The sequence below is a fragment of the Pseudophryne corroboree genome (genome assembly GCF_028390025.1).
Source record: "Pseudophryne corroboree isolate aPseCor3 chromosome 3 unlocalized genomic scaffold, aPseCor3.hap2 SUPER_3_unloc_76, whole genome shotgun sequence".
In the NCBI taxonomy this organism is placed as follows: domain Eukaryota; kingdom Metazoa; phylum Chordata; class Amphibia; order Anura; family Myobatrachidae; genus Pseudophryne; species Pseudophryne corroboree.
In genome coordinates this window covers 219344-245236 of record NW_026967570.1, presented here as the reverse complement: position 1 = coordinate 245236, position 25893 = coordinate 219344, and the positions used below count along the sequence as shown (strand labels likewise).

The following is a 25893-nucleotide window of genomic DNA, read 5'->3' as shown; positions in this document are numbered from 1 at the left end:
ACCTGCCTGGTCTATTTATTCTGAGTGCATCCTTGTATGGATTCTACATTACGCTGCACCAACTGATGCAGCCTGGTTTGGAGGGCACCGGCTATTGATTCTTTAATATTTACTTCAGGTCTTCTTGAGGAGTGCCGCTTTATCAAAATATATAAAGTACAACGACACGGGACGTGCACATGCGTGTAGATGGTGACACTACAACTACTGGATGATCATTGTGAATGTCTGAGGTATTGATACAATATAAATTTGTTGATATATTGTTTCTTTTTCAGATGGGACCATAGGTCATGCACGTGATGCAACTGGCAAAAGGGAGACATTGGTTTTGGCCGAGACCGGCATTTGTTTGTTGGTGATCCCTTGTAGACAGTGAGTAGTATCCATCTACAGTGGAAGAAGCATGGACACCAAGAATCTCAGCGGCGGAACAGTGGGTAAAAGTAGATCATGACAAATCGGGACCACAGGCATTTAGGGTGCCTAGCAAACACCAATCATTCCAAACGCATCAGGAACTGCACTAACAGTACATTGCCGGACCCAGCCAAACAGTCCCACAGTCCCAGATCTGGTGAATTGGAGGGCCACGTGAGATATGGTGGCACGTCAGACTGGTGCTCTGAAAACCAATCCAAGCCTTTCAGCCACTGTTCCGCCGCTGAGAGCATACCTAAAGTTTAACACTAATGTGATAGCTGCTTTTATGGTAATTATTTTGAGCAATAGAGTAGGACCTGCAGTATAGTGGGGTCCCTTGTCGGGGGCTACAGGCTTAAATGCACTGAGCAATACAGGAACTAAAAGTCCACAGTTTATTATTGTTAGTTAATAGAGTGAGTGCAAGACACATTTATGTATGTAGTAAGGCTACTGGGAGACCTTAGATTGAGCAATATTGGATCTGGCCATTACATTCCCTAAAGTCATAACTTCAGAACTGCACAGAGCAGGAACTATTATTCACAAGTAATTAGGAATGTGTTCATCATGAACAAATCCACAATTACCATCTGAAGGTTACACAATTATTTCAAGTCTACACAATTGATATTTGAGGATAAAGCCTTTAACAGAAAACACCCCTGAAGAAGTCACTATTGATGAAACGCGTTGGTTGACACACACTTTGGATTTAGAGTGAATTGGAGTGGATAAGAACAAGCCCGCCCATGCAAGGGTAACAACAAGTGCAAAACGCTTGTCTTATGATTATACAGATATGTACTTGTGAAAAGCTTTTAATCAGTTTTACTTGAAGTTCTAGATTCAAATATCATTTTATTTATGAATCTTATGCGAATTGTATTTGGTGACCTCAGGTCTACTGTATAGCAGGAAATATTTCATACCTGCATCATCTAACAAAATGCATATAAATTAGGCACTCCACAAAAAACAATACTAATTATATACATACATATATCACATTTATATATAATCACTAATAATAAACTTCTAATTGTTACTTTTAATAACGTTATAGTGTTGTGTGTAATAACTCTCTACATGTGATATTTGTCATGGATAGCCTTGTGTTAGAAACATTCAACTGAGAACAGGGCTGATGGCGGAGGAGGGTGTAGGATAAGAGATTGCTGTAGTGACTGAGCAAAGAGAATATGTGACTTCTGTATTAAGTGTTTATTACTCACCTGTGCTGATATCTGTAGGGATCTCCTCCTCCTTACACTGCTGATCACCCCTCACATACGTCTCTTCTTCTCCCTTCATATCAGTCACATACGTCTCTTCTTCTCCCTCTATATCTTCTGCCTTCATATCAGTCACATACATCTCTTCTTCTCCCTTCATATCAGTCACATACGTCTCTTCTTCTCCCTCTATATCTTCTGCCTTTATATCAGTCACATACGTCTCTTCTTCTCCATCTATATCTTCTGCCTTTATATCAGTCACATACGTCTCTTCTTCTCCCTCTATATCTTCTGCCTTTATATCAGTCACATACGTCTCTTCTTCTCCCTCTGTATCTTCTACCTTTATATCAGTCACATACGTCTCTTCTTCTCCATCTATATCTTCTGCCTTTATATTAGACAGACGTTCTTCCTAAATAACCCAAAAAATAATACAATGACATTTGCATACAGTCAGATCAAACGGAGGTGAAACAGTATAATATCAGTGTATAAGACACACAGCTCCTCTACAGATCATATAGTGACAGTCACTTTGGTATATTGGGGAGACTCTAAATCCCACCAACCTGATCCTCCTGTGGGATCCTGTGATTCTCCTCTGTACAATTCTGGGAATACAGAGGACGGGGACATCTCTCTGGGGTATCTCTGTTACTGGGCCCATCTGTAGGAGACACACAGTGACTGAGTACAGTGTATATATGTGATTATCAGGTGATGTGTGTATATAGGGGGCCCCCATACCTGCTCTCCCCTGTACAATACATGACAGTCTCCTCTTACCCAGTGATGTGAGGGGCCGGTGATTCTCCATCATCACGTCCTTATACAGACACCTGTGTTCCTCTATATACTCCCCCTCCTGCATGGAGACATAGACAGTGACATCCTGACACCTTATAGGTACCTGACACAATACAGTCATCACCCAGACACATCCCCTGGTGTTACTGTATAATGTCCCATTCCCAGCAGTCACCTCTCCAGTCATCACCCAGACACGTTCCCTGGTGTTACTGTATAATGTCCCATTCCCAGCAGTCACCTCTCCAGTCATCACCCAGACACATCCCCTGGTGTTACTGTATAGTGTCCCATTCCCAGCCATCACCTCTCCAGTCATCACCCAGACACATCCCCCGATGTTACTGTATAATGTCCCATTCCCAGCAGTCACCTCTCCAGTCATCACCCAGACACATCCCCCGATGTTACTGTATAATGTCCCATTCCCAGCAGTCATCTCTCCAGTCATCACCCAGACACATCCCCTGGTGTTACTGTATAATGCCCCATTCCCAGCAGTCACCTCTCCAGTCATCACCCAGACACATCCCGCAGTGTTACTGTATAATGTCCCATTCCCAGCAGTCACCTCTCCAGTCATCACCCAGACACATCCCCTGGTGTTACTGTATAATGTCCCATTCCCAGCAGTCACCTCTCCAGTCATCACCCAGACACATCCCCCGATGTTACTGTATAATGCCCCATTCCCAGCAGTCACCTCTTCAGGCATCACCCAGACACATCCCCTGGTGTTACTGTATAATGTCAAGGGGTCAGCTTGCGTGGAATTTAATAAGTGTGGAATTAATAAGTGTGTTATCCGTACAGTTAAAAAAACAGTTGAACAAACATTGAGCACTGTGGCCGGAGAGGCCCCAGCCACGAGGAAAATGGCCGCCGCGGTACTGAAGGGGTTAACCCCTAGGGCCCGGCGCCATATTAAGGAAAATGGGCGCTTGGCGCCAGGTTTAAAATGTAATGGGCGCTAGACGCTGTGTTTTATAAAATGTCTAAAACATTGTATTTTTATGTGTGACGTGGTCCCAGACCTCTCCGGAGACCACGGCAGTGAGGGCAGCCACCGGCGCGCCGAGCTTTGTGTGCGCGCCGGGAGAGAGAGAGGGGAGCCGCTCCCGGCAGCGGTCAGTGCAGCCCCGGACGCACTAGCTGTGTGCGCACCAGGGAGAAGGGAGAGCCGCCGCTGGAGGCCGGGATCCCATCGGAGGTAGCCAGCCGCGTCAGCCGGGACGAACGTCCCGGGCTGCTGGGCGGCAAGGGGGGTGCGTCGAAGCATCAAAACTCGTGACATCCGAGCTGCACAGCAACACCCCCTCAGGTAAATCACCTATTCTCACCATTTGCAAGAGGCAGGTGTGAGCAATCTAGCCACTCTAATACTAATAAAAAGTATATCAAGTACATTAGCTAAAGGCACAACATATTGGAAGCAGAGCTTAACCTTCATTTAGGTTGATTTAACTATTAGAGATCATCTTTAATTAAAGGAAGTGATGTATGCAGGCAAGTAATTTACTCTGTGACTTCCACATGCTGCTAAGGCTTTCCCAGGGTGAGTGCACATATCATCTCTGTTTGTTTCATTTTTCTGAAGGCTTCAGTTAATAACTGTGAATGTAAATCTCTTGCTGGTTTATTGGAATTGATCATTTGTTTATTATTTTTGTTTAATTCAATTTTTTTGATGGCTATAATTAATTACTATGTATATAGGCATTATACTTACCATCTGAATTGTGCCTCTTGCAAATGGTGAGAATGTCTCCATCTGCTGAAAGGATTGCTGTTGCTTTTTTGAGACTAATTTGAAGTTGTTGTGGTTAGAACTATGCCTTTTGGAAATAGTGACAATGTTTCCATTTTTTTAAAAAAAGATCCATTCTGTGAGACCTATTGAGGAAGCCACATCATTTATACCTTTTTGAGATTGTCAAACCAGCCATTTAATTCTGGGTATGTACACGTATATGTATATTTGTAAGTGATTCTCAATGACTGACACACCTTTCATTAAAAAATAATATAAAACAATAAATTAATATTGATCTTTTCAGAGTTTTCTACTGTATGAAGGTCAATATTTGAATTAGAAGTAGTTCCGGTTCTTAAAGGTGGATACCATTTTTTAGGTATGTTTCACCAAATTACCTTAAATTATATCAATAGGTATATTTTTGTGAATAACATCATTTTTGTTTTTTATTAGGTAGTTTATTAAAATGCCGATATACGGTTGTCAGCACTCCTAAGAGGCTAGAATCAATAATTCCTATAGGCGGTCTGACAAAGATTTTACGCCAAAACTATCGTTAAGGTATGGTATTTCCTGTGATCAGTTAATAGAACCAAATAGGCAGCTGACTACCCAAATTGGTCCATATTGGATTCTCCCCTTCTCTCTTTATTAGGCAGTCCATAAAACATCAGCTCTTAATAGGCTATGCTTCCATTAGGAATCCGAATATAATAGCTCCATTTGTTGAGTCCCGACATATTTCGAATAATCCTTTTTTGAGGTAGGTCTAGTCGACAACTATAATAATATTAATAATGTTTCATTAGTTCCATCAAATGAACACATGTAAGAATGTGTTGTTTATATCCATTTTAGGATAGGATTATTTATACAAATCCATCGAGAGCAAATTAGTCCTCTTTCTATACTCGGTAGGTACTGTTTTTATATTACGTATACATAATTCCCCCAATTTTTCAAAAGCAGTTTCAAATAGAATTATTTTATTATCTCCCAAACAAGTTGCCCCTGATGAAGTCGATAAGACGAAACGCGTTGGGTTTGTCAGTCAAAGGATCACAATCTAGTTTGTGAAGATACTCCCTGTCGAGCTCGCACCTTGCAAAAGGTGAGGGGTATCTAGGATCCATCTCGCAAACTTGTTGGCTGTGTATTCTTTTGGTTGTATTTTATTCATATAATTTTATATTGTGAACTGTGTAAAAACTCATATGTTCAATTACATGGTATTAAAATAACTTTTTACTAATTGGCCGATTGGCCTCTTGTTTGGGTGACTATTTTTGGTGAGGGGTGTCGGTTACAGGTACCCAGTTTTAAACATCCTCCAGTCTATATTCTGACGAAATTATCGCCTGAAGAAGTGTGTAAATACATTCCATCTTAGCGCACTTGGGAATTTGTATTTTATTCTGTATGTTTTGAGGTCTTCCAACAAAGATCTCTCCCGAAGTGCTGCTCCTAGGTTGGCGCAAGATAAAGATACTATTGTGTTTTGTGTATATATATATATATATATATATATATATATATACACATATACGCATATTTGCTTTCTCTCAGTCCAATTTATGTCCCCATTCCACTTTTAGGTGGATTCACCACTAAAGATATAGAGGCTCTAAATAGGGTCTGATTAAGAAGTCATCCTTAAGAACTACTTTTTACATGAAGAGCCTATTTATATAAAAGGTATTTTATTTATTTTTACTCTCATGTTTTTTCTAATTATATAGAGGATACAACTCTTCAATATATTTTGTTTCTCTACCCAGGTGACTTAGAACACCAATCATACAGATTTATTGATATTAGATTGTCAAAGTCGAAAAATATCATGATGTATATCCTTATGTACCAACCCCAATGCACATGCCCGCTGCTCGTACACTCAGTCTGCCGTGCGTGCACATATCCGCAATTTGCGTAAGATCGCTTCGGCGATCACGCGCGTGGTATGCGCATTTACGGTAGAGTTTGTGAGCGTGTAGCGTGCGCCTCGATCGTAGCATATTTAACCCAAATAGCGTATATTGTAGATAATATTCCCCAAGACAATGTCAGCGAGTATGTTTAGTTTAAACTGTTCCTGGACAGAGAGATTCCTCTTTACATGATAGGAAGGGTCAGATAAAGGTTGAAAGGTGGTGTCTAGTATCCAGCTATAGGGTATTTTAAGGGTAACATTCCGATTTTAGTTAGGAAAGGATCGCTCGCTCCTGCGTATAGTTATGTACAAAAGTAGTTTATGAACATTAACTGTATTTGCTGTAAATTACACATGCAGCGGAAATCCCGAGGATACCTCCCACCAGAGCAGTTGGGGAAAGACACAGCCCACCTGTTCAAATCCACCTATGACCTTTGCTGTAATGTAGAGACACATTCCTGTGTCCAATGAACAATGAGATTACAAGGTACCATTGTATTGTGAATGTATGTTGTGTATATAAAGACCACCGGTGCCTGGCCAGTCTCATCTGTCTCTGAAGGCTTTCTTCCTGAATAGCTGAGGGCTGGATCCAGGTCGCGCTTGCGAATCATCCCCACGTATGTATATTTCTCTGTAGCCATTTTGTTCGCCATTTATGTTCTCATTTGTTTGCTCGTTTGCAATTGTTCATATTATTCTCTGTTATTCTGTTTAGATTTCCCTGTTAGTTTGTAGTGTATAACTTGTATTGTGTTTTTCCCTTTTTCTCTAAACCATCCACAGCGGTGTTAGAGCTGCTGTGGTTTTTAAATCCAAATTCGGTGTTGTGTCCTTACTTTCCTGCTTAGGGCTCTCTTAGCATCTTAATCGCTCAAACAGCATACACATTGTTAAAAGTTTTAAGCGTTACATCGTTACAGTATTTGATTATTAAGGTTTACAGTATAAGCATATTCTTACTGTGTTTAGTTAACAAGGTTTACAGTATATAATTCTGTGAGCGTCTGCACCGCTCGTGTTTCATTCTCACGGCGCAGCGTCTGATACACTAAGTTCGTAACCCTACGGTACTCAGTGCGCAAAAAGCGTACGTGATCCGTAATAGTATATAGCTTTATGTTTAAAGATAATATTTGACATTATCAAGAGCTATCCCTACTAAAAAAAATTATTTTGGTAGGTATATAATAATATTTACTTCCTATTAAAATCAAATGTTAAATTTTTTACGAATTATAAATAGTTTCTCTATGTCCCCAAACAAGTTACCCCTGATGAAGTCTAACAGATGAAACGCGTTGGATTTGTCAGCCATTGGTCAGGGATCTGGTCTGTGGAACACTCCCTTTGTTGAACTCACTCCTTTTTGAAGGTGAGGGAGTATACATATCTACATCACTTACCGGACACTCTTTTCACTAATGGAATTATTAAGAAATTGTCTATGTATAACATTTTTGAAAGATCTTATGTAAATGATTTTTTATGAATATTTTATTAAATATTTTATTCTAATTATATATATATATATATATGGTACCGCTCCGCTGCCAAACTCTGCAAGATAAAGAAAAAGGCTCTGGTGAAGGATTTGGCAAAATCATACAAAGATTTCCGCTGACTGACTGGAGTGAGACGCCGTTCCCACAAGGCATAGAACTGATGGTGTTGCTAGCGAGAAATATCCTGACTGACATCTATCTATTTGACGTGGTTTAAAGAAATTATCTGGTACGCATTTATATATATCACTACAGTGTTGTCCAACACATACAAAACTTACTGCACCATAGGCACTTGTTCTTCTCCTCTTTTTGCTACAGAATCCATGCCATATACCTCTGGTATACTGAGGAACTGAGCTGCCGCCCTGAAGAGCGGAAGGTGCCCACTAAAACTTATTTAAGCTCACGAGACTGTGCTAGGACTTATTTAAGCTTATAAAACTTTGCTATTAGCCATTCTGAGGCTATTATACCACCGACTTTATATACACAGAAAAAGTTTTAACCGTGCGGTCGACTCCAGAAGAAGCGCACCAGTCTACACACATCTTTTTTCTATATATATATATATATATATATATATATAGTACAAAGTCACGGGACGTGCACGTGCATGTAGATGGTGACACTAAAACTACTGGATGATCATTGTGAATGTCTGAGGTATTGATACAATGCAAATTTGTTGAGATGATGTTTCTTTTTCAGATGGAACCATGGGTCGTGCACGTGATGCGACTGGCAAAAGGGAGCCTTTGGTTTTGGCCGACACCGGCATTTGTTTGTTGGTGATCTCTTGTAGACAGTGAGCAGTATCCATCTACAGTGGAAGAAGCATGGACACCAAGAATCTCAGCGGCGGAATAGTGGCCGAAAGTAGATTATGACAAATCGGGACCATGGGCATTTAGGGCGCCTAGCAACCACCAATCATTCCAAACGCATCAGGAACTGCACCAACAGTACAATGCCGGACCCAGCCAAGCAGTCCCACAGTCCCAGATCTGGTGAATTGGAGGGCCACGTGAGATGTGGTGGAACGTCAGACTGGTGCTCTGAAAAACAATCCAAGCCTTTCAGCCACCTTTCCACCGCTGAGAGCAAACCTAAAGTTTAACACTAATGTGATAGCTGGTTTTATGGTACAGGTTGAGAATCCCTTATCCAAAATTGAAAATCACACATTTTTGGTTCCCCTACTGAGATAATGACACATATATATGTATATTATTTGATATATCTATATATACACATAAATAATATATATGTAATTATCTCAGATGGGGAACGAAAAATGTGGGATTTTGAATTTTGGATGAGGGATACTCAACCTGTAATTATTTTGAGCAATAGCGTAGGACCTGCAGTATAGGAGGTTCCCTTGACGGGGGCTGTAGGCTTAAATGCACTGAGCAATACATGAACTAATACTCCACTGTTTATTATTGTTAGTTAAAATAGTGAGTGCAAGACACATTTATGTATGTAGTAAGGCTACTGGGAGACCTTAGATTGAGCAATATTGGATGTGGCCATTACATTTCCTAAAGTCATAACCTCAGAACAGGAACTATTATTCACAAGTAATTAGGAATGTGTTCATTATGAACAAGTTCACAATTACCATCTGAAGGTTACACAATTATTTCAGGTCTACACAACTGATATTTAAGGATAAAGCCTTTAACAGAAAACACCCATGAAGAAGTCACTATTGATAAAACGCGTTGGTTTTAGAGTGAATTGGAGTGGATAAGAACAAGCCCGCCCATGCAAGGGTGACAACAAGTGCAAAACGCTTGTCTTATGATTATACAGATATGTACTTGTGATAAGCTTTTGATCTGTTTTACTTGAAGTTCTAGATTCAAATTTTATTTTATTTCTGAATCTTATACGAATTGTATTTGGTGAGCTCAGGTCTACTGTATAGCAGGAAATATTTCATACCTGCATCATGTAACAAAATGCATATAAATTAGGCACTCCACAAAAAACATTACTAATTATATTATATACATACATATATACAAATGTATATATAATCACTAATAATAAACGTCTGCTTGTTACTTTTAATAACATTATAGCGTTGTGTGTAATAACTATCTACATGTGATGTTTGTCATGGATAGCCTTGTGTTAGAAACACCCAACTGAGAACAGGGCTGATGGCGGAGGAGGGTGTAGGATAAGAGATTGCTGTAGTGACTGAGCAAGGAGAATAGGTTACTTCTGTAATTAGTGTTTATTACTCACCTGTGCTGATATCTGTAGGGATCTCCTCCTCCTTACACTGCTGATTACCCCTCACATACGTCTCTTCTTCTCCCTCTATATCTTCTGCCTTTATATCAGTCACATACGTCTCTTCTTCTCCCTCTATATATTCTGCCTTTATATCAGTCACATATGTCTCTTCTTCTCTCTCTATAACTTCTGCCTTTATATCAGTCACATACGTCTCTTCTTCTCCCTCTATATATTCTACCTTTATATCAGTCACATATGTCTCTTCTTCTTCCTCTATATCTTCTGCCTTTATATCAGTCACGTACGTCGCTTCTTCTCCCTCTATATCTTCTGCCTTTATATCAGTCACATACGTCTCTTCATCTCCCTCTATATCTTCTGCCTTTATATCAGTCACATACGTCTCTTCTTCTCCCTCTATATCTTCTGCCTTTATATCAGTCACATACGTCTCTTCTTCTTCCTCTATATCTTCTGCCTTTATATCAGTCACATACGTCTCTTCTTTTCCCTCTATATCTTCTGCCTTTATATCAGTCACATACGTCTCTTCTTCTCCTTCTGTATCTTCTGCCTTTATATCAGTCACATACGTCTCTTCTTTTCCCTCTATATCTTCTGCCTTTATATCAGTCACACACGTCTCTTCTTCTCCCTCTACATCTTCTGCCTTTATATCAGTCACATACGTCTCTTCTTCTCCCTCTATATCTTCTGCCTTTATAACAGTCACATACGTCTCTTCTTCTCCCTCTATATCTTCTGCCTTTATATCAGTCACATATGTCTCTTCTTCTCCATCTATACCTTCTGCCTTTATATCAGTCACATACGTCTCTTCTTCTTCCTCTATATCTTCTGCCTTTATATCAGTAACATACGTCTCTTCTTCTCCCCCTGTATCTTCTGTTTTAATATCAGACAGACGTTCTACCTAAAAAACAAACAAACACTATAATAACATTTGCATAGAGTCAAATTAAACTGAGGTGGAACAGTATAATATCAGTGTATAATACACACACAGCTTCTCTACAGATCATATAGTGACCAGTGTTCGCAAATACGCGCTATAGCGCGTATTTTACCCCGATCTGTGCTCCGGGGACTCACTTTTCTAAACTGTGTGAGTCCCCTGGGACGCGCTCCGCTGAAGCTGGTCATCTTGTTTAAAGTTCTCTTGTGGCAGCGCAGCGCCGCGCCGCCCCCCTCCCTTCCCCCCTGACAGAGTGTGAGGACGGCTTCCCCCCCTCCCCCCGATCACCTGCTGCAGCAGCTTCAAGGGGGGCCGGACAGACAGTGAGGACACCCCCCCCTCCCTTCCCGCCGATCACTCAGTGCAGCTTCACGGGAGCCGGACAGAGTGAGGACGCCCCCCCCCCCCCCCGCCGATCACCCGCTGCATCTTCACGGGAGCCGGACAGAGTGAGGACGCCCCCCCCCCCCGCCGATCACCCGCTGCAGCATAGAGCAAGGACGGCTCTGCGGCGCTACACACTGTGCTGAAATTGAACGCCGGAGACCGCGGAAGGTGAGCTGGACTTACGGTGGCGGCTGGGGGGCTGCTCATATCGGTGGGATGGCGGAGATGGGGGCTGCATGGCGCCGGCAAACATGTATAAAACGCAGTGGGGGTGAGGCGAGAGGGTGACAGTGCTGCTGGTCTCTGCAGCATACAGGACACTTGATACAACCAATGGATTTGAGTCATGCTGCCTGTAATTTATGTGCTGACTGATCAACTTCAGTGACACTAACTGTTCTGGCTGCCTTTGTTGGTTGCTGTTGGTTACTGCTGGTTGCCGCTGGTTACTGTAAAGGCAGCCAGCACAGTTAGTGTCACTGAAGTTGATCAGTCAGCACATAAATTACAGGTAGCATGACTCAAATCCATTGGTTGTACCAAGTGTCCAAAGTCATCAGGTCAGGATGTTGGCATTTAGTATATCGACACCAGCATCCCGATCGCAGCAAAGCTGACAAGAGTGACGAGTGCAGAGGGTACCCTAACCTCCAACCCCTAACCCTCCATTTCCCGCAGCCTAAACCTAACCCACCCCCTTAAGGCCCGTACACACTGGTCGATGTATCGGCCGTTCTCATGAACGGCCGAAACATTGCGGGACCGTCGGCCAGTGTGTACGGGCGATACGTCTGTGAACTCCGTCATTCACAGACGTATCGCATCGGCCCCGCAGCACAGCCGACAGCCAATATATCTAACGATATATTGGCGTGTCGCTGTGTGTGTACGGGGCGGTCGTCCGACCGCCCGTACACATGCTGCGGCGGCCGGCGGTGATTGACAGGTGAACTGGGCGGGCGCAAGCGCCCGCCTGCCCAATTCATGACATCAGTCCCCCGACGGATCGGGCAGTGTGTATGCACAGCACACTGCCCGATCCGTACATAGATATATCTGCAGATCAATTGATCTGCAGATATATCTAATAGTGTGTACCCACCTTTAGTGCCTAACACTTATACCCCCTCTCTGCAGCCTAACCCTAACCTCCACAACACCATATCCTAACCCCCCATCCGCAAGCTAAACCAGTGGCTGCAGTGCATACTTCCCTTCAGGATCCTGTCAGGATATCGTTGCCGGGATGCTGGTCTCCTCGGGATGCCAGCGTTGGTATTGTGGTGGCTGTCAGGATTACAGCATCGGAATTACGGCTGCTGGGATCCCAATGCATACTTTTGATATGATAACAGCCCAGCAGCATTGCCACCCTCCCTCCCCCACAACACTTTTGTAGTGTCTAAATCCAGTCTGGGGCCCCTATTATAGCGGCACCATAAAGCCATTACATACAGAAAATTTATTATTTAATAATGTTGTCCTGTTTTTTAATCATATAATTAAGTGCTCTGCCTGGCGCAATGTGAATAACGTGCTCTGCCTGGCGCAATGTGTATAAAGTGCTCTGCCTGGCGCAATGTGAATAACGTGCTCTGCCTGGCGCAATGTGAATAACGTGCTCTGCCTGGCGCAATGTGAATAACGTGCTCTGCCTGGCGCAATGTGAATAACGTGCTCTGCCTGGTGCAATGTGTGGCGCAATATGTATAACGTGCTCTACCTGGTGCAATGTGTTCCGCAATGTGTATAACGTGCTCTACCTGGTGCAATGTGTATAACGTGTATACTGTGTGGAATAATGTGAATTGGTACTATTATGTGACCACGCCCCTTCCCCACGAAGCTACGCCCCTAAAAAATTCCAGCGCGCCTTCGCCGCGCACTGCCGCAGTTTTCAGTATCGGTGCAGGAGGACCGATTCTCTTTCTGCCACAAGGTCACCAAAATGTCTAATTACATCTAAAGTGCGGGGTGTCCTGTATGCTACACAGCCCAGCAGCATAGTCACCCCATCCTCCCCCTTGCACCCCTTTTGTAGTATCCAAATCAAGTTTGTGTTTTTAGATTTGAATCATTAATAAGACTAATTAAAACCTTCATTCCGATGGGACCCAGAAAAGGACAGGTAGGACCCCAATTTTTAAAAGTGAGGGGTCCCTGGGACCCACTTTTTTTTGGTCTCAGCGCGATCACTGGTGACAGTCACTTTGGTATATTGGTGAGACCCTAAATCCCACCTACCTGATCCTCCTGTGGGATCCTGTGATTCTCCTCTGTACAATCCTGGGAATACAGAGGACGGAGACATCTCTCTGGGGTATCTCTGTTACTGGGTCCATCTGTAGGAGACACACAGTGACTGAGTACAGTGTATATATGTGATTATGAGATGATATGTGTATATAGGGGGCCCCATACCTGCTCTCCCCTGTACAATACATGACAGTCTCCTCTTACCCAGTGATGTGAGGGGCCGGTGATTCTCCATCATCACGTCCTTGTACAGACCCCTGTGTTCCTTGATATACTCCCCCTCCTGCATGGAGACATAGACAGTGACATCCTGACACCTTATAGGAACCTGACACACACAGTGATACAGTCATCACCCAGACACATCCCCCTGTGTTACTGTATAATGTCCCATTCCCAGCAGTCACCTCTCCAGTCATCACCCAGACACATCCCCTGGTGTTACTGTATAATGTCCCATTCCCAGCAGTCACCTCTCCAGTCATCACCCAGACACGTCCCCTCGTGTTACTGTGTAATGTCCCATTCCCAGCAGTCACCTCTCCAGTCATCACCCAGACACATTCCCTGGTGTTACTGTATAATGCCCCATTCCCAGCAGTCACCTCTCCAGTCATCACCAAGACACATCCCCTGGTGTTACTGTATAATGTCCCATTCCCAGCAGTCACCTCTTTAGTCATAACCCAGACACATCCCCTGGTGTTACTGTATAATGCCCCATTCCCAGCAGTCGCCTCTCCAGTCATCACCCAGACACGCCCCCTGGTGTTACTGTATAATGCCCCATTCAGACACATCCCCGGTGTTACTGTATAATGCCCCATTCCCACCAGTCACCTCTCCAGTCATCACCATGACACGTCCCCTGGTGTTACTGTATAATGCCCCATTCAGACACATCCCCTGGTGTTACTGTATAATGCCCCATTCCAAGAAGTCACCTCTCTAGTCATCACCCAGACACATCCCCCGGTGTTACTGTATAATGCCCAATTCCCAGCAGTCACCTGGCCAGTCATCACCCAGACACATCCCCTGGTGTTACTGTATAATTCCCCATTCCCAGCAGTCACCTCTCCAGTCATCATCCAGACACATCCCCTGGTGTTACTGTATAATGCCCCATTCCCAGCAGTCACCTGTCCAGTCATCACCCAGACACATCCCCTAGTGTTACTGTATAATGTCCCATTCCCAGCAGTCACCTCTCCAGTCATCACCCAGACACGTCTCCCGGTTTTACTGTATAATGTCCCATTCCCAGCAGTCACCTCTCCAGTCATCACCCAGACACGTCCCCCGGTGTTACTGTATAATGTCCCATTCCCAGCAGTCACCTCTCCAGTCATCACCCAGACATGTCTCCCGGTGTTATTCTATAATGCCCCATTTCCAGCAGTCACCTCTCCAGTCATCACCCAGACACATCCCCCGGTGTTACTGTATAATGTCCTATTCCCAGCAGTCACCTCTCCAGTCATCACCCAGACACATCCCCTGGTGTTACTGTATAATGTCCCATTCCCAGCAGTCACCTCTCCAGTCATCACCCAGACACATCCCCTGGTGTTACTGTATAATGCCCCATTCCCAGCAGTCACCTCTCCAGTCATCACCCAGACACGTCCCCTGGTGGTACTGTATAATGCCCCATTCCCAGCAATCACCTCTCCAGTCATCACCCAGACTCGTCCCCTGGTGTTACTGTATAATGTCCCATTCCCAGCAGTCACCTCTCCAGTCATCACCAGACACATCCCCTGGTGTTACTGTATAATGCCCCATTCCCAGCAGTCACCTCTCCAGTCATCACCCAGACACATCCCCTGGTGTTACTGTATAATGCCCCGTTCCCAGCAGTCACCTCTCCAGTCATCACCAGACACATCCCCTGGTGTTACTGTATAATGTCCCACTCCCAGCAGTCACCTCACCAGTCATCACCCAGACACGTCCCCTGGTGTTACTGTGTAATGCCCCATTCCCAGCAGTCACCTCTCCAGTCATCACCCAGACACATCCCCCGATGTTACTGTATAATGCCCCATTCCCAGCAGTCACCTCTCCAGTCATCACCCAGACACATCCCCTGGTGTTACTGTATAATGTCCAATTCCCAGCAGTCACCTCTCCAGTCATCACCCTGACACATCCCCCGGTGTTACTGTATAATGTCAAGGGGTCAGCTTGCTGGGGGTCGCTTGCGTGGAATTTAATAAGTGTGGAATTAAGGAGTGTGTTATCCGTACAGTTAAAAAAACAGTTGAACAAACACTGAGCACCATCAAGGAAAGGTAACTTACTTAAACAACTTATTCCTACACCACGTAACCCAACATTATCTCACAAACGACCACAGCATGTTCATCAAACTACTGTTTCTTATTTCAATTCATGGAATTCTCACCAAATTTAACACATTCTATACTCACCCTAAAACTCACCCCTCTGTGCACATTACAGCTTCTATTCTCCACCCCCCTCTTCTAAATACTCACGAGCTTTATACTTACTTCTCTGCAAGTACTTTGACAACCGCAATTGGTCACCAGAATAAACACTCGCAAACATCCACCAATATTTATCTCACTCTTCTGCTTTTATTAGCTGGTGCTATATCACCAAATCCAGGCCCCAACTACCTGTCCCTCTCACACTCAGCTATCTCAAAACAAAATAGAAATCCATCTAATCTCATAAATATCACGTGTCTCCCATCCCCCTCCAAGTCACTAAAATGTGGCTTATGGAATGCACGCTCTGTTTGCAACAAATTAACATCCATCCATGACCTCTTTATCTCTCACAACTTTAATCTGCTGGCTATAACAGAAACATGGCTCACACAATCAGACTCGGCCTCCCCTGCAGCACTGTCACACAGTGGTTTCCACTTCACACACACACCCAGGCCTGGTAATTGTAAAAGTGGTGGGGTTGGAATCTTACTGTTCCAATTTTTCACATACACTGTTCTACCGCAAGTTCCATCACTCGCATTCACATCATTTGAAGTTCACTCTACCAGAATTTTCACCTCTTCTCTCTGCATTTTGCAGCAATCTATCGCCCTCCTGGGCAACTCGAACAACAATTTCTAGAAGATTTTTCTGCCTGGCTTCTACGCATCTTATCCTCTGACATCTCCACCATCATTATGGGCGATTTCAATATAGCTCTTGACAGTCCACAATCTGTTCATGCCTCCAAACTCCTCTCTCTAACCTCCTCTCTTGGCCTGACCAAATAGTCTGACTCCTCTACTCATCAGAAGGGCCACTGCTTTGATCTTGTGTTCACCAGGCTCTGCTCAGTTTCTGAATTCATTAACATTTACCACACCTGACACTATTGTATCCCACCTGCACAAGACCCTAGAGAGGCCCCAGCTACCCATTACACTCTTGATGAAGTGGCTACAGCTACCCATTACACTCTACATAGGCTTAGATGCCAACCATGGAACTCTAAATCAATAAGACACCTACAAAAACTGTCACATAAACTAGAACGTCAGTGGCGTAAATCTCAGAATCCTCAGATATAAGACCACCTACCACTCCTATCATCAGGCCCTGGACACTGTCAAACATACTTCCAATCTCTCATCTCTTCTCATGCCACCAACCCCAAGCAACTTTTTAATACATTTAAATCACTTCTTTACCCTCCCTCACCTCCCCCACTAGCTACTATCAGTGCCTACAACAGCACAAACCAGTCCAGGTGGTTACTCCATATACCGGCCCTGTTTGAACATTACCGATCAATCCATCTCAAGCCCTGCATGGGAGTCAGGAAGCTAATCCCCCTGCAGCTTATATCATCCACCACGGGACTCTCACCATACGACCTTATACAGCGGCCTTATCGATCTCGCCGTAACAGCGGTTCACATGCCGACAATACCAACAGCGCCCATATCCCAGGGCCAATCAGCCCAATGATAAAGCTGTAGCGGCAGCACAAACAAGGTACGAGTCACCTCAAGTCCCGTATAAGAGACGGGAATCCAAACTGCCGCCAGTCTGAAAAATTGACTATGGTTTATATATCCACCACGGGATCTTCACTATTTAGCGGCAATTCCATCCCCGCTGTGGACACGGTCCACACGCCGCTTCTATCAACAGTGTTACCATCTTGGGACCGTTACCATACAATACAGCTATAGTGGAAGAGGCGATGTAATCCTGGAGGAGAATATACATCAAGCGCATAACGGATTTTCCACCAATGGACTTGACGGTTCTCTTCTCCTCAGTTCCGCGCCGGCACCCACCTGGGCTTGGCATATAAACGTTTTTTTTATCTTCCAGCAGTTGTTTTTAAGCCACAACCAATATTTTCTTTCCGGGGATGCCCGGTTGGATATATTGGTCATATTACCACAGAACAATTACATGAATATATGTATTTGGTTTCTAGCTGCTTTTTATATGACTCTGTAAGTACTGTTAATTAATTATACAAGTGTTATGAAATTGCTACACAATTGTACAAGAATAGTTAATATTTAATAGCAATATATACAGATACAAAAGTATTTGTTATTTATAATAAAGTAATTTTAATAACTATTGGGACTCCATGGCTGTTATCTTGTTGGGTACAGTGTTTTGATATATGAGCGCCCCTATTATATTTCTTTCATCTAGTTATTCCTGATAGGAGCAATACACAACTCTTATGACAATGCCAGATACTTTTGTCGTACTTATAACCCTTTATGAAGCTAAGAACACTGTACGCTGTTTACTTAAGAAGTACCGTAATGGTACGCTAATTGCGTAATGATCGCTCAGCCGAAGGCGAGACGCTCAAGCGTCGCTTTCGCTCGCGGCCCAGTGATCACAGACTGACACGCTATTGGTTACAGACTAACGTAATGATTCGCTGTAGCGTAGCGTACGCTCGAGACCACGAGGAGGTCACCAGCGGTGCAGACGCTCACAGCACAATACCTTTATATCTAAACCTTTTAACAATGCAACACGCTATATACCTTAATGTGAATACAGGGTGTAAGTGCAACCTTGTGTAACCTTACTAACTACAAAGCTGCTTGAGCGTCACCGACGCTCAAGTGAACACTTAAGAAATACACAGCAACTGGTTTAGGGTTCCAAAGCCTATTATCTGTATTATATCTAATATACTTGTAAAAAGGGGATAACAGTACAAATGATATACAACAATATAACAAAGACTTCCTAACCAATTACCTAACTAAGGGATGATCTACAATACTATCCTAATCTAATACAATACAATACTAGACTAGTCTAATACAATACAATGCTCGTATAGTCTAGGGGAGATATGAGAGAAAAGAGATAGAAAGAGAGACGAAGAGAGATGAGAGAAATTGGCTCACAGAAAGACAATGATTACGGAGAGAAACTTACGCAACAGGGTAACGATCGCATGCGCCTCGATATCCAGCTCCCGATTATCAGCAGATAACCGTTGATGAGAGAGTGAGTTTGGATATGGTCGGCCTGCCTATTTATGCCCCACACACAATGCAATCTCCTAGTCCCTACAATCCTACAATTCATTGGACACAGGAATTCGGCCTTGTACTGTAACCAAAGGTCATAGGTTGATTCATACAGGTGGGCTGTGACGATTTCAAACAGCTCAGGTGGGTGGGAAACTGGGTTTCCCGCCGCATACCTGAGTATGGGTAAATAATAGAAATAGACATAAACTTCTTATGTCCATAACTATTCGCACGAGCGATTAATACGCTCCAAACCAACACCGGAATATTGCTAATTAAATACTCTTCCGATGGGTACCAAACACTGCTGTATGATTCCTGTTAGACCCTTCGTGCAATACAAAGAGGGATTCCTCCGCTCAGGGACATTCTATCTAAACCAAACTTACAGAAACTATTGGGGGGAACATGATCTATGAAATACATTAGTTATGAAAATGTGTAACGAATGAGTCGCACGCTACGATTGCATACTGTTTACCGTAAATACGCATACCGCGTGCAGCGAGTGCACGCAACTGCGGGTATGCGCCTTCACGGGAGTGCGCACGCATGCGCAGCGTGTACCAGAGTGAGGTGCAAATATGGCATCGTGTATTGAGACATTTTTTTCTGACTTTAACAGTCCACCCTTTGGCAGTCAATAATAACTGCCACAAAATATTTAAGGAGAAAAATGTAAGTCAGGGGTTAATTGATTTCCATGGTGGGGTAAGGAAGAAGAGAGGAGTAGGTGTGAAGAGGGTATGACCTAGTGAGAAAGTAAAAGCATGTGTGTATGAGTCCATGTTTGTGGGGTCATGTATCATCGTGCCGTATGTGTGGTAAATCAAGCTTCGAGGTATTGCGAAGTATACATTTGAATTCCTTCTTATCCCGTACTAAGGGTCTGTGGATGGGCTGTCAAACTCTACCGAGCTCATTTCGGCTGTGGTTGTAACAAAATGGGGGAGCACATTTTAGTTGATGATACATGAATGGGGGAGGTATGTGGTTGCTGATATCTGTGCCTGTATTCCCTATCGTCTATGTGTGTTATTACCTGAGGGTTGTAGAGATGAAGATAAAGAACACTTATGGAAAATGCAATGATATTCTATGTCAGGGAAATGTACATCTGTCGTTGAGGTTGTGTTCGGTATCTGTTGAGAGTCGTCTTCTTTGCGCTGTATTGCTCCTTGGGCATGAGCAAATAGCTTGTCAGTGCCATCAGATTTACAAAAAATGTTGGGCTATCGTGAATTTAAAATGCTAGGGAAACTGGGGATCCATGGCAAAGTTCATCAAGTGTCCATATCATTTGTTGTCAAAACTTCATCTGTGGCCTTGTCTGTTGTCTTGTCTGTACACCGTCTCGCCAACTTCCTCGTCCAAGGGGTCTTTGTATCTTGGAGAAAAGCAGAAAAACAGGTGAAAGAAACGGACCGTACAGTCGCATTTTCATCACGTCATGGTTTCTAGCATTGGGTTATATAACAAGTCCAGATTAATTACAGTTTCCTCACTCCTCAAGCTCATCACTTTTGTACTTTGTTTGCACCTCATCAAAGCCTGGCCGCATCTAAATATCAATCCAACAAATATAACAACACCTAAAATACACAGGAGAAACTTTCCAACATCCATTATGACTCCTTGAGCCCAGTCTCCCAAACCGGAGAACCAATTTCGCGGGTTCAACCATGACACCTAACCAGTCAGCTCATTACCTACAGCAGCAAGGGTGAGATTGTGTTTTCGACGAAATTCCCACTTCAATTGGAGAATATCGTCCATTTTCTGGTCTATGACCTCTACCGGATCCTCGGTGCTATTTGTGATGTACGTGCAACACTTTATGCCGTACTGTGCTGCCAATGTAACACAATATCCGCCTGTTACTGCTGTAAGATAATTAAGAACCATCCTATGCTGAACTAGTTCTGTTTTGTAAGCTTGGAGTTCTCTTCCAGTGTATCTAAACGTGTCATCATACATTTCAGTGATATTATCTAACAAATTGGCGAGTGCGGAAATGTATCTATAATTCATCACACCTCGGGCGGTGCGAGTGAAATCTAACGCTACCAGAATCTGAATCCCGGTGGATTCATGGATAAGGTCAGAGGCCGGATGCTCTAATCTTTCTGACAGGTGTCTTTTAACTCGGTGCTCATAGTGAGTGTGAGTATAAGGAGCTTGGGCACCACGGTGTATGTCCTTCATTTTGTCATGTGTAACAGTCATCACTTCAGGCAATACTTTTCCAATATAACACAATCCTTCAGAGTTAGGGGCAAGCCACTTGTACGCCTTTCTCCCGCAGATGAAATATGCGTCATCGGGGAGAACATATGGGACAGAGAAGGACATGACCATGTTACAAACCTTCCAGGTGAAATCTCCTGACCCTAATTCTTCCATCTGCTTAATGCACGTGTCAGGCTGGATGATACGTGCACAGTATCCTGGTGATACTTCTCCAACTCTAGTAATCCTATTTCCTAAGGTATATCTATACCGGAAAGATTTTCCTCGAGTGGCTATGTGGCGTACAAGTTCTGTATCTGTAGGCATTCTATCTGCTCTATGTGAAAAGGTCATGGTAAGGTTGCTCCATGACACTTCCCAATTTCCCGGTCTTCTGGGATTGGAGATATTAAAACATAAGAGGGACCTATCCACATGGTATTGGTGGAGCTTCAAGCTAGGAGGGCTGGAGATGTTAAACCTCCGGTCCACCGGTCTCCCACCACTTAACTCAAGTACCTCCCCTGTCGTCAAAGGGAATGGTACTAGCCCTGATTTGCTGTGACCCTGAGGTACTTGAGAACATACCCAACAATCGGTCTGGTTCAATACGTTACCCACTAAGGAGTGATAGTCACTCAATGGATGCCGGTCTATATGTATGTTAAAACTAGATTGGCATTTCTTTATGCATCCATCTTCAACCAGATTTTCACAAAGACTACAGATACAGTTTTCCTCAGCTAACAATCCATCACAGTTTCTTCTATGATCCATGCTATCGGATCGTTTTCTGATACTCGCCTTTGCCTGTTGGTTAGGTTGATCTTGGAAAACTACGCCTCCATCATCATAGTCAGAACCCATTCCAGAACCTTTCTCGACCTCCATGGTACTCTCGCCGGAACAGACTGCTCTGGTCAACATCAAGGTTAACATCAAAATCCGGATTACAGTCTCTTGGGGCAAGTCCATCTTTGAGGAGGAAACGAGAAGAATGAGAAAGGGGAAAAAGAAATGTTTAGGGAGAAGGGATGGGAAGTGGGGAAAAACAACAAAAGGGAGAGGGGAGTCTACAGCTGCTTTCGGTCTTCAAGGCTCAGGTGCCGCCTCAGTCCTCCTGGAACAGACACTCCAGTGATACAACCTCTACCGTCTGTTCCTTATCACGGGACTTCTCGGGATCAGCAACCTTCTTGCAGTGGGATGAATGGACCCAAGTCTCTCTCTCAGCAACCTTCAATGCTGTGGTGCTAGTCAATAAGACCTGGTACGGTCCTTCCAGAGCCGGATTAAGGCTATGGGGGGCCCGGGGCACTTCAAACAGCATGGCCCCTAACAAGGAAGCAGGTGAATTATTTATATACATATATAATTTATAACACCAATGGACAGCGGCACTTCGGTAATAAATCCACAAACTGCAAAACACTGCAATGTTTCGATGTATTAATTACATCATTGTCAGGCACATGTGCCTGACGACATCGAAACGTTGCAGTATTCTGCAGTTTGTGGGTTTTGTTACCCAAGTGCCACCGTCCATGGGTGTTGTATATGGGCTCATCAGTGTGAGTACCTCCAGAGGGCACTGGGACTTTACTTGTAGTTAATGGTTGTGCTGCCCGCATCCAGTATATATATATATATATATATATATATATATATATATATATATATAATACACATACATACACATGCATATACAGTATATGTTTACATCTATCCACATGCACATACACACACATATATGTACATATATGTATATATATATATATATATATATATACATACACACACACATATTTACATACTGTATATATATATATATATATATACATATATATGTATAAACATGCACACAAACACACATTACACATACACACCAAGCCATCACAACACAAAACTAAACATTCCAATTTAACAAAAAAAAAAAGAAGAAAAAAAAAAGAATACAGCCAGCTTACTTTTTTCTCTGCTGCTGGCGGGCTGAAACTGACAGGAGAGTGAGTGCTCGTTTATTCTTTCACGCACCCACCGCTGGCGGCTCCACACTAAGCCGCATGCTGCACCTTTACACTCCATTGGACAGCTGAGCCGTCGCTCAGCTGTCCTGCACTTCTGTACAATGCCGGCGCTGCGGCTGTTAGGTTGCCATGGCAACCTATGGAGAGCCGCCGGAAGCGCAGCGCCGCAGATCAGAGGTCCGATCTGTGTGCGTGCGCAGGGGGGCCCTTTTAGAAAGGGGGGCCTGGGGTACTAACCCCCAGGGCCCCCCCTTTAATCCGGCTCTGGGTCCTTCCCATCTATCAATAAGACAACCTGAGCGTAGAAAATTTCGTATCATTACATAATCCCCAGGTTCAATGTCATGACAATTACTATCTGGTAAATCAGGAATCACTAACTTCAGATTATCATTTTGATTCCTCAACTGCTTACTCATGTTAATCAAGTATTTTACAGTTACTTCATTGTTACATTTCAAATCATCCTGAGGGTTAATCATGACATGCGGTTGTCGACCAAACAGAATTTCAAAAGGAGACAGATTAAGAGGGGACCTGGGAGTGGTTCTGATGCTATACAAAACAATGGGTAAAGCTTCTGGCCACGTCAATCCTGTCTCTGCCATTACTTTACTCAATTTATTTTTAATAGTGCTGTTCACTCTTTCGACCTTCGCACTCGCCTGTGGACGGTACGGAGTGTGCAGCTTGCTATCAATACCCAACAATTTACACATTCCTTGAAAAACATCACCTGTAAAATGGGTACCCCTATCACTTTCGATTATTCTAGGGATACCATATCTACATACAAATTCCTGTACAATTTTCTTAGCTGTAAACATAGCAGTATTTGTAGCCGCTGGAAATGCTTCAACCCAATTCGAGAAAACATCTATACAGACAAGTACATACTTTAAATTTCGACATGGGGGTAATTGAATGAAATCAATTTGTAATACCTGAAAAGGACCGCCGGCAGGTGGGATATGGGAGGGTTCTGTAGGTATTGCTTTTCCAATATTCTTTCTCAGACAAGTAAGGCATGACATTGCTCTTTTACCTGCATGAGAGGAGAATCCTGGGGCGCACCAGTATGCTCTTACCAATTTGCACATTCCCTCCTTACCTAGATGAGTCAGCCCGTGAGCTGCTTCAGCCAGGCATGGAAGATATGCTCTGGGGGCCACTGGTTTACCATGTCCGTCCGTCCAGAGTCCTGAGGACTCCTGGCCATATCCCTTTGCCTTTCAGACTGCTCTTTCCTGTGTGGAACACAAATTCTGCATTTCACACAACTTCTGTGTGTTGATGGTATTGAATACCATCAGATGTGTGGTGTCTGTCCGTATGGGGGTAGCAGCTGCAAGCTTTGCGGCTTCGTCTGCTCGGCTGTTACCAAGGGATACTGGGTCTTGGCTATATGTATGTGCTTTACATTTGATAACAGCCACTCTGTCGGGTTCCTGTATCGCTGTTAGAAGCCTTTTTATGTGAGCTGCATGCGCTATCGGTGTACCAGCTGCCGTCATGAAATTTCTGAGCCGCCATAGGGCTCCGAAATCATGGACTACCCCGAACGCGTATCTGGAATCGGTGTAGATATTGGCAGACTTACCCTTAGCCAATTCACATGCTCTGGTTAGGGCGACCAGTTCAGCAACCTGGGCTGAGTGAGGTGGGCCTAGCGGTTCCGCTTCTATGGTGCCTTGGTCATCTACGACTGCGTATCCAGTACACAAGTCTCCCGAGTCTGACTGTCTGTGACAACTACCGTCCGTGTAGAACGTGAGTTCTGCATCTTCCAGTGGATTGTCACTGATGTCAGGCCTTGCGGTAAAATTTTGGGTCAAATATTCCATACAATCATGTGTATCTTCCTTTGTATTAAATCCTCCTTCCCCATCACTCTCACCTCCCACCCTTTGTGCCTGTCCAGGCACACCTGGGAGAAATATTGCAGGATTTAATGCACTGCATCTCCTTATGGTGATGTTTACTGGGGCCATTAGTGCTAATTCCCATCTCGTAAACCTTGCTGATGAGACGTGTCTGGTTTGGGCAGAATTTAATAAGGCAGATACAGCATGTGGTGTATGGATTGTGAGGTTGTGGCCTAGCACGACATCTTCGCTTTTCGTCACTAGCAATGCTATCGCCGCAACACTACGCAAGCATGTGGGGAGGGACCGCGCTACCGTGTCTAGCTGCGCGCTGTAGTATGCAACTGGCCTGCTGGTATCACCGTGTTTTTGTGTTAGTACACCTGCTGCGCACCCAGCACTTTCTGTTCCGAATAGTTCAAAGGGTTTCCCATAGTCTGGCATACCTAGTGCTGGTGCCTCTGTTAGGCACTGCTTGAGTCTCTCAAATGCTGTTTCAGATTCGTCTGTATGCGAAATCCGATCAGGTTTGTTTGAGGAGACCATTTCCTGCAAAGGTAACGCCAATATGGAAAACCCTGGGATCCAATTACGGCAATACCCACACATTCCTAAAAACGTCCTGATTTGTTGCTGGGTTTGTGGCAGTGTCATGTCTCTAATGGCTTGGATTCTATCAGCGGTCAGGTGTCTCAGTCCTTGTGTTAGACAGTGCCCCAAATA

At 43.8% G+C, this 25893-nt stretch overlaps 1 protein-coding gene across 1 annotated transcript in view; it reads right to left on the bottom strand.

The window, feature by feature from the left end:
- LOC134984716 (oocyte zinc finger protein XlCOF7.1-like) overlaps nucleotides 1-13830 on the bottom strand; it is an 83017-nt gene extending 69187 nt beyond the window's left edge. The window contains exons 1-3 of the mRNA XM_063950228.1: nucleotides 13745-13830; nucleotides 2234-2331; nucleotides 1659-2076 (exon numbers count right to left, since the gene is read on the bottom strand). Coding sequence (XP_063806298.1) covers nucleotides 1659-2076; nucleotides 2234-2331; nucleotides 13745-13829 — 601 coding nt within the window. The 5' untranslated portion in view covers nucleotide 13830. The remainder of the gene's footprint in view (nucleotides 1-1658; nucleotides 2077-2233; nucleotides 2332-13744) is intronic.
- Nucleotides 13831-25893: the final 12063 nt, after the last annotated feature.